Here is a 10,186-nt window from a genome sequence, read left to right on the forward strand (position 1 = left end):
CTCTCTCTCTCCCCCCTCTCTCTCTCTCTCTCTCTCTCTCTCTCTCTTCTCTCTCTCTCTCTCTCTCTCTCTCTCTCTCTCTCTCTCTAACTCTCTCTCTCTCTCCCTCTCTCTCTCCACCCCGCTGCATCCTACCCTGTAGCATTAGCATTCCAGTCCTTTCCCTCGTCCAGCTCTCCGTTAGCCTCCCGACAGCCCGCTGGGACTGTTGCTCTTGTCCAGCTCAACTGTTTTCAGCGCGCTGTTTTTCCCAGCAGTGCAGCAGAGAACCAGAGAACCGTTACTCGTTTGTAGCCGGCGCGAGGGCGCCTCCAGCTGGCGGTGGTGTGCAACTGCAACTCAATTGCGCCGTCTTAAAAGATATATAGCGTAATAGGCCTACATGTAAAAGGACTGTGAATGAATTAAAGATTTAGTTCTGGAAGAGACAGAGGAACAGTGTTTTACACTTTATCTTCTTGCCCATATTTCGTTTGCGGGGGAAAGAGATGTTTTTGTTGTTTTCTTTGTTCCACTGATTTCAAAAGAAACTGCACAATTTATTGTAAATTCAATAAGATTTATTTTGCTTGCATCCTAAGCACACGAGCACACTGAGACATGCACACACACACACACACACACACTCACACACTCACATGCACACGCACACACACACACACACACACAGTTGCTTTTGAAACCCAACCCAGACTAAACTCTTCCTCCATCGTCTCCTCAGTTCTTCCCGTACGGCGACGCCTCCAAGTTCGCGCAGCACGCCTTCCGCACCTTCGACAAGAACGGCGACGGCACCATCGACTTCCGGGAGTTCATCTGCGCGCTGTCCATCACGTCGCGGGGCAGCTTCGAGCAGAAGCTCAACTGGGCCTTCAACATGTACGACCTGGACGGCGACGGCAAGATCACCCGCGTGGAGATGCTGGAGATCATCGAGGTACACAGGCTGAACAGCCCTGCAGCGTCCCTGTAGTCCGTGTAGTCCCTGTAGCGTCCCTGTAGTCCCTGTAGTCCCTGTAGTCCCTGTAGCGTCCCTGTAGCGTCCCTGTAGTCCCTGTAGCGTCCCTGTAGTCCCTGTAGCATCCCTGTAGCGTCCCTGTAGTCCCTGTAGTGTCCCTGTAGTCCCTGTAGCGTCCCTGTAGTCCCTGTAGTCCCTGTAGCGTCCCTGTAGTCCCTGTAGCGTCCCTGTAGTCCCTGTAGCGTCCCTGTAGTCCTTGTAGCGTCCCTGTAGTCCCTGTAGCGTCCCTGTAGTCCCTGTAGCGTCCCTGTAGTCCCTGTAGCGTCCCTGTAGTACTTGTAGCGTCCCTGTAGTCCCTGTAGCGTCCCTGTAGTCCCTGTAGTCCTTGTAGCGTCCCTGTAGTCCCTGTAGCGTCCCTGTAGTCCCTGTAGTCCCTGTAGCATCCCTGTAGTCCCTGTAGCGTCCCTGTAATCCCTGTAGCGTCCCTGTAGTCCGTGTAGCGTCCCTGTAGCGTCCCTGTAATCCCTGTAGCGTCCCTGTAGTCCCTGTAGCGTCCCTGTAGCGTCCCTGTAGTCCCTGTAGCGTCCCTGTAGTCCCTGTAGCGTCCCTGTAGTCCCTGTAGCGTCCCTGTAGTCCCTGTAGCGTCCCTGTAGCGTCCCTGTAGTCCCTGTAGCGTCCCTGTAGCGTCCCTGTAGTCCCTGTAGCGTCCCTGTAGTCCCTGTAGCGTCCCTGTAGCGTCCCTGTAGCCCGTGTAGCGTCCCTGTAGCGTCCCTGTAGCGTCCCTGTAGCGTCCCTGTATCCCGTGTAGCGTCCCTGTAGCGTCCCTGTAATCCCTGTAGCGTCCCTGTTAGCTTGTGTCTATCTCGTTTGTCCATGTTGTCTGTGGGACATGATGTGCTTTCAAAGTGAGTGACAAAAGGTCCTCTCTTCCTCCTCCCCCTCTCTCTTCTCTCCTTCTCCCTCCTCTCTCTCCTCCCCCCCCCCCCCCCCCACCCCCCCCCCCCCACCCCCCCCCCCCCCGCAGGCCATCTATAAGATGGTGGGGACGGTGATCATGATGAAGATGAACGAGGACGGCCTGACGCCGCAGCAGCGCGTCGACAAGATCTTCTCCAAGATGGACAAGAACAACGACGACCAGATCTCCCTGGAGGAGTTCAAGGAGGCGGCCAAGAGCGACCCGTCCATCGTGCTCCTCCTCCAGTGCGACCTTCAGAAATAGGCTCCTCCCCTTCCTCCCCTACCCCCCCCCCCCCCCCCCCCGCCGCTGTCCCCCTCCCCCCTCCCCCCCCCCCCCCCCCCCACCGTCGCCAAACAGACTGCACAGAGAGAAGAAGGTCATGTTCCGTTCAATCTGCAGCTACGTCCAACCGGAGAACATGAAGAGAAAACACAAAAAAAAAAGATCCACGCTTGGACCGACCTTTCAACCATCCTGCTTCCTGTGTTTGAAACACTTTGTGTGCATGAGAATGTTGTCCTCTATTTAAAAAAAAACAACCTGACCTGAAGATCTCCACGTGATGTGTTACAGTGTGGGGGGGGGGGGGGGTGGATGCAGATGTTACGTGCACAGGGACGCACGGATTACACGTGAGCAAACACACACACACACACAGACATACACACACCTATACATACACACACACACACACAATCCCTCACCACGTATTTACATATTGCACAAATATAAATATAAGTATATAAATAAATGAAGATAAATAAATATGATATATATTTAAATTATTTAAAGAACTACTGCCAAAATGTGAAGTGTGCAAAGTGTTTTTCCAGAAGGGTTTCATTCTATCGTAAACGCGCACGTTCTGCCGGCCACGCCCTCCGATGGCCGCGCCCCCCTGTGGGCCACGCCCCCTGTGGGCCACGCCCCCCTGTGGGCCACGCCCTCTGCTTACCGCTTTTCTCCCAAAGGTCCCGAAGTTTACTGGCTCCGCCTCCGTGTTTAATAATACTGAGTAACGTCTCCCAACGCTAGCCCTCCTAACACGATTTTTATGATACTTAAAACGATATTTAACCTGAACACACACACACACACACACACACACACACACACACACACACACACACACACACACACACACACACACACACACACACACACACACACACACACACACACACACACACACACACACACACACACACACACACACACACAGACCGCTAAGCCTTGGTCCGACTCTCTCCGTTTAGGAACATGCTTGTAACTGTCCGTAACCGAGAATAATGTAAATGTGGTTCATTTGCATGCATTTTGGTTCTGCCTTAAAAAGAAGAAAAAAATAACGAATCTCCTCTTTTTGCATCCTTCCAATATTAAAAACCGAAGACGGAAAGCCTTATCCAAGAGTTGGGTGACATTTTTAAAGCCCCACAATAAAATATTTTTATGGGAGAGCGTGCGAGCGGAGCAGTCGTTCTGCGTGGGGCAGTGGGAGCATGTCTTTTTCTGGTAGGCTAGCTTTAGTGCGTGTTAATAAAGTAGTTATTCGCCCCCTTCCTTGTGTGTATACATACACTTGCCCATTTCACGGCCCTACTTTCTTGTTGAGTAAGCGTTGAATGCGAGAAAAAAAACGACATTTCCCAAGAAATGATTTCCCGTGAGATAGAATCATTAGGATGAACTTTGCGATATGGAATCGTCAAATAAGACTTGACCTCGTTAGTTGACTGCCTTCTTAGAGAGAGAGCCAACGCGACTTGTGTGACTCATGGTGTAACTTTGCACGAGAACCCCAAAAATCTAGAAATGACTCATGAGTCATCTCAAAGGAAAAGGTTTGAAAAGGATGTTTTAACAGATGCTTTTGCTTTCAATGTGTCCCCATTGAACCATTCTTCAGTAGTCAGGCTGTGTGTCAGCTCGCTGAACACAGACTGACTCCTCAACTCAGTGGGACAGAGAGAGAAAGAAAGAGAAAAATCTGATTTAGACAGAAAACCATCCAGTCACTCTTGTTTGTGTTCAGGGATGGGAATCAAAATGGCGGGAGAATATACAAAGAGAAGTGCGAGTTCCACCTACACCCGGAGAAAGACCGAAAGCAACGTGTTAAGAGTTAGAGAGCGTTCCCTGACCCCACGTGAAGGGTTCACCGCTCTAATGCTCCTCTCGCTGGTTCATCAAATCTTTTTGTACTTTTTTACTCCCTTTCTCCTACATACGCATTACGACGTTTACTAACTATGGAAACACCAGTTCTCTTTATTTTAGTGTACGGCGGCCCACTGCATGGAGCGGAGACGGACAGACGGATGTAAAAACAGTAAAATAATCTGTTTAATTGTGGTAGTTGTCTGGAGTCTGGAGATTGTCCGTCAGGGAACTATTCTCCAGGCCCGGAGTGACAGCCACACTGAGTCTCTTCCCAACAAGATAAGGAAAGTATGTCCACAAAAGCACGTTGACTTGTGTTAGGCCCTGTTGACGCAGCGGGAGGTGGTAGGATCATCAGAGTCATAACGACACGCTGCAAAGGAGCCAGCCACACAGACCCCCGCCCATCAGCAGCTCTTAACCACGGCTTGTCTTAAGACTCAAGTCTCTCAGACCACATCTCTGCCCTGAACAAAATCTTTATACTCAATTTCAACTCTTGTTGTTCCTGTTGCCGTGACGGCTGAGGTACCGAACGTAAGCAGCAGCTGCCAGTTTTTAAGGATTCTTTTGTAGCATGTATTGTCGCCCCAAATGACATGGCTGCGTTGTCCCGTGTTGTGATTTAATCTAATAAAAGATATGAACTCTATGCGCCACCGTGTGGTCTGGTCTGGTAACTGCTTCGTTCTGCATGACGCGTGTCATCAAACGCACCTGGTTGAGACGGATTTGCTAAAGCTGTCTCTTCTAGTCACGATCGACTTTCAAGGACCTGATATTAATTATACAGTTAGGAAAATAATTGGTTTAATGATTAGGTTTTTGTTGAACGTTGTTATAGTTAATTTTATTAGGCATGTTATTCTTTATTAGAACCACTACATGTCACTCTTAATAAATCACTTTTTGAAATGGGTCTGTAAAATGGAGTAGGCTAATATGTTTAACATATGAGAGCTCTCTAGAGAAAGAGACACTGACCATTAGGTTCATATGAGACCTTACACCATTACGTTGATAATATATGAAGACTGAACAAACTGGTACAATAAAAAAAATGAATTTTTATTTTACAGAAATTACAATCTTCATACTGATCCACTCAAGAATTTGCAAAAAAATGTTTATCTGGATCTTAGTTTATGATAATGTTTAAAATACATTTCAAAAGAAGGTTTAGTCTTTACAGATCCAAAACTAGTACACAAGAATGAGGCCAACCCCAAAATAACAAGATCCAACCAAACGCGTGTTGCTGATGGACGATCAGAAAGAGAACCTGGGATCAATTAAGAGACTGAACTCCTCATACGGACATGGACACCACAAGAAGAAGAATACGGACCAGCACGACGGAGTCAACAACGCCTTCAAAACTAAATCCCATCAGTAGAAAAATCCAAAAGGAGACAGAATTGAATCTGTACAGGAGGTGAAAGACACGTATGGGAGAGACAGACAGGGATGGGGGGAGAGACAGGCTGTGTGGGAGGGGGAGAGACAGGGTGTGTGGGAGGGGGAGAGACAGGGTGTGTGGGAGGGGGAGAGAGAGAGACAGGGTGTGTGGGAGGGAGAGGGCAGTCTCTACTTGGGCGGGTCTGTGTTGATTCCATATTTCTCCTTCAGCAGCTTCAACTGTTCCTCCTTCTTCTTGGTGTCCATCTTCTGGAAAGCCTGGGAACAACAAACAAAATGGCGTCAGCCTCAGTTTCAGAAGGTGCTAGTGGAGTCAGGTCTGAGGTTTGAATAAACAACATTATTTGTTGTGTCCTTTGTGAAATTCACAATCCAACTAAAGTATGCAAAAGAACTGGCATATTTGGTACATTTTTGTATCGCTTGTTCTGATGTTTGTTAAATATAAATAAACCGTAGCTAATTGACCTGCTGTCCTGTTAATAAATGTGCACATAAATATAATATACACATCCTATGTTCATTCTATAGACACACTTTATCCAAGTTACATACATTATGGAGAATGGTGTGTGGTTTAAAGTTGGTAAAGCCTTTGTATTTCTAACGTGTGTTTGCTGTGAGCCTGGGTGTGGGTAAACAAGCAGTGTAATGAAATTCGTCCCATGAGTACATGTGAAGTACATACTCTGTTGGCGTTGTAGTAGAGGACCACAAGGTAGCGGTTGCACACGTTGAAACCTGACAGATGGTCGCAGGCGTTTTTGGCGTCAAAGATGTCCTCATAAACCACGTAGGACGTCCCTCTGGATTCTGGCGTGTTGCCACTGAGAACGCACAGGATGTTTCAGTGAAAATGCAGCAGTTGTGGCGGCAATTTACCTTCACACCCAATCTCAAACTGTCCCCTATAGTGACATCACACATGGGCGTGTCCACGATCAGCCTCCCAGTTTGTACATGAGACCGAGTGGCCTGAGGTTGATCTGGCCTTTAATTTGTATCCACACTTTTCACATAACATTTGGTCGAATGGCTGTAATGAAGCCTTCAAGAAAAGTACATGAAGTCACAATATCACAACCTAAAACACAGCTGACAGGCCAAGTTAACAGATTCCCGGCTGTCCGTTAAAAAAAACAAAACAGTATAAACGACACAAGCACTGAGTTGATCTTTCTAAATTCTAATATAAATAGTTGAACAACTATTCGAAGACATGTTAGTGTGTGGTACATGTGTGTGGTGATGGTGGAGGGGGGGGGGGGGGTCTGTAGAGGGTCTCCTTACGTCCTGATCTGGCGGATCGGCCCGTACTTCCCGAAGATGTCGTACATCTCCTCGGCTGTGATCTTGTACGGAAGGTTCCTGATGTACAGGATTCTGTTCACCTCAGGGGGCAGCCGGATCTACAGAGAAAGAGGCCATTTAGTCCATTAGGGGGGTACAGGTCAATATGGACACGCTCCCAAATGCCAATAACACTCATCGTTACGATACAAAGCAAAACAATAGCAACTGTCAGACAATTATAAACTGTTCAACGTGGTGCAAAAGGCAATATGACGTGGATTTCCCTTAAAGGAGATTTTAAAATCCACATTTACATCCTATTCTAATGAAATGCGGGTTTCTGTGGAACACAGACGCCTGGAGCTACGTTAGCATTAGCTTCTCTGTTTATTTATCGTTAGCCTCGAAGCTTCAGGCTCATCGTTGTAACTCTCAAACCACAAATAAGACGCCAGGACTCACGTTAGCCCGTTTCGCCGCTTGCATCGCCATGACGAGGCCGTGAGATGTCGACTTTTAGATCGAAAAGAGGATATAAACAGAGCGGCGCTGCGCTTCACTGCTAAACGGCTAGGCGAGGAGGAGACGGAGTCGCGTGCTGATGACGAACTTCCGGGTCGGTGGTGAACGCGTCCAGTTTCTAAATTATTTTTGAGGTTTTGACTTTATTAACAAACATTTTGCATATTGCAAACTACCCTCAAAGAGTGTCCATAAAATAATTAAAATCAATTTGTTCGTTAAATTGTATTGACTGTTTTGGACACAGGCAATGCATTGTTAATTATTTATATGTCGTTTCAGTTACTTTGTATCATCCCAATAAACATGTCGATATTTTGAGAAAAATAAACATCATCGTATAAATTCACTGAAAATTGAGTCCATAGTAAATCTTGAGTACATTAAATAGCATGATGCAGATCATGAGCACTGCATCGTTTTATTGTTTGGACTTTTCCTCACAGTGCCTGTGAGTGCCATTTCTTGATAGAGAAAACACGTGCGGCCGAAGCACTGATCCACATTTCTTATGTTTACATTAGTTATATTATTCACGTTTCTAAAGTTAAATGAATGGCTTACAATATAATAATAAGAATAAGAATAATAATAATAATAATAATAATAATAATAATAATAATAATAACAATAATAATAATAATAATAATTAAGAACTTAAATTAATTACATTATAATTATATGAGAAAAATCATGTTTAAAAAAAAAGAGCGTCGTGTGTTAAAAAAGTTGATTAAAACCATCGCGCGCATCGTTTCCGTTGAAGGTCAAGGTTGAGCCACTTCCGGTCAGCAGCGTCACTTTGCGGGAACGAGCGAACTCCGAACTCGTTGTCTGATCGTCGGAACTGTGAGCCCGACCTCCACGTAAGCCGATGTGCTCAAACGAACACCGACTAAACGAACCAAACGACATTAGCTCGACGCAGTGTCGCTACATTGAGTTTGTAACCGCGGACCTCGTGCCGCTCCAGGCGCCGCGGCTCTCGACGTGGCGTGGACGCACTTCGGGAAGCGAACCGTTAGCCGAACTAACGCGGTTATCGGTAGGGAGGTAAGAAACCGCAAAGTTTAATACATACGAATGGATAGATAGGTTGGTAAAATCGGAAATGTAATGGATTTATGTATTTATGTGTGCGAGGCGTGGTTTGGTCTGCAGTAGGTTGAAGCGACCATCGGTTGAAAAGTTTGAAATCCGCCGACGTCTTTCGGCGCTCAATTGATTGATTTTTTTTCTTCAATTACTCATTTATTAAATCCAAATAAATGTTTGTTTTTCATTGAATATTATGCAGATCGTTTATGTAAAACGACTAAAGCAACAAATGATGGGCCTAATTTAAGAAACTAACGGGTCCTGTTCTGGCTTTTAAGGTGCAAGAAGGTATTTCAAAATGGTGTCGTTGTCCACTACCGGGGCTGTGTTCCGATATCCATCCTTCCATGAGTACACTTGCACGTAGTACACGAACCGCACTCACTGAGTGCGCTGATTTCCAGACGTCAGTGTCGTTCCAAATAGAATACCCGTTTTGAGTTCACCATCCGGGTCCTTTCAATACACTTCTTTTCGCCCCGATTTGAATCGGAACGGCCTACGTACTCAAACTAAGTATAGTGAGTATGGATATTGGAACACAACACAGGTCTTCCTCGATAGATAACACATTTGTATCAAGTCTGTAACCAAAAGGTCACAGCTTAAAAGTAAATTGGGCATTATGATACAAAATAAAGGGCCATCAGCAGGTGTTAGTGTGATGAGCCATTACAAGCAGTTCCAAATAGGGGCCTTCAAAAATATAAAGTTTGTCCTGCTCCCTATGTAGACATTTAAGGCTCGTTCTGAGATAATGAAAACACAATTCTTATTTTCATGGTACAATTCACTAATTTGAACATAGTGGTTCGTATCATATTCAATTTCCAAGTCCATTCTGGTAAATGCCACTACCAGAATCAACTATTGTACACACTTCCCCATTAAGATGTTTTTTTACTGATCACAGAGGGGGAATTCTGGTGCCACAACAGCAACTTGAGGAATTAATGGTTATCAATTAATTGAAACGATTAAACTACAAAAAATAAAGAGAATCTTGTATAGAAGTAGTTAAAGAGCAGAAGCTACTACAATGGGCTACTAGTATCGTGGCACAGAAGGAATAAAAGGGAGTTGTAGTTAGTGTTATTTAGTAGGGCTGAGCACCATGGTTTGACTAAGTCTTCTTATGTTTTCTTTCCAAACAGAAAAGAACATGGTGGATTAAGGTATGATACAGCAAGACGTTTATATCTAAGTTGATAATACCTATAGTGCTTTTCTAGGTACCCAAAGTGCTTTACATAGTGAGTGTGTGGGGGGATGTTATGTTTTATATTTTTGTACTATTAACATGCAACCCTGTGTATTTAAGACATTCGTTTAGTGTCGAGGTGCAAACAACAATGCCAGTTTTTATTAAAAAGTGTTTATAGGCAAAGCCACAATATGGTGATACTTAGGGATGGGTATTGTGTTTATTATAATAGTTAACAGGATATATAGGTTTAACATGCAGGAATATTCTTGCATATCAATTAGGGATGTAAACGGTTAATCGACTATCGGTTAATTGTCGAAAATAATTTAATCGATTAAATTAAATTAATTGTAGGTTAACGCGGGATAACCACGTTAACCTACGGGATAGGTTAACGCGGTTATCCCGCGTTACGAGACACCCGCGGGTTTCTCGCGGGCGGCGAGAGACCCGGCACATAAACATGAGGCGATCAAAACGGAGTGGAGTATGGGAGCATTTCAAACTTAATGATGACAAAGACGCTCAATGTAAACTTTGCGGTACTACGTTTAAGTTCAGCAGC

The 10,186-nt window shown here is 45.3% G+C and overlaps 1 protein-coding gene and 1 pseudogene across 2 annotated transcripts in view; one reads left to right on the forward strand and one right to left on the reverse strand.

Annotated features, from left to right (window-relative positions):
• LOC311364203 (visinin-like protein 1 pseudogene) overlaps positions 1-2,595 on the forward strand; it is a 3,510-nt pseudogene extending 915 nt beyond the window's left edge. Inside the window, exons 2-3 of the transcript in view lie at positions 722-937; positions 1,983-2,595. The product of the transcript in view is annotated as a visinin-like protein 1 pseudogene (transcript). The remainder of the gene's footprint in view (positions 1-721; positions 938-1,982) is intronic.
• Positions 2,596-5,129: 2,534 nt separating this feature from the next.
• On the reverse strand, positions 5,130-7,382 carry sf3b6 (splicing factor 3b, subunit 6). The gene is made up of 4 exons (XM_084484079.1): positions 7,257-7,382; positions 6,792-6,910; positions 6,190-6,328; positions 5,130-5,759 (listed from the first exon to the last, which is right to left on the reverse strand). The coding sequence occupies exons 1-4, from the start codon at positions 7,284-7,286 to the stop codon at positions 5,670-5,672; spliced, it is 378 nt and encodes a 125-aa protein (XP_084340205.1). The 5' UTR covers positions 7,287-7,382; the 3' UTR covers positions 5,130-5,669.
• Positions 7,383-10,186: the final 2,804 nt, after the last annotated feature.

Source organism: Micromesistius poutassou, assembly GCF_964030765.1.
Source record: "Micromesistius poutassou genome assembly, chromosome: 19".
Classification (NCBI taxonomy): Eukaryota; Metazoa; Chordata; class Actinopteri; order Gadiformes; family Gadidae; genus Micromesistius; species Micromesistius poutassou.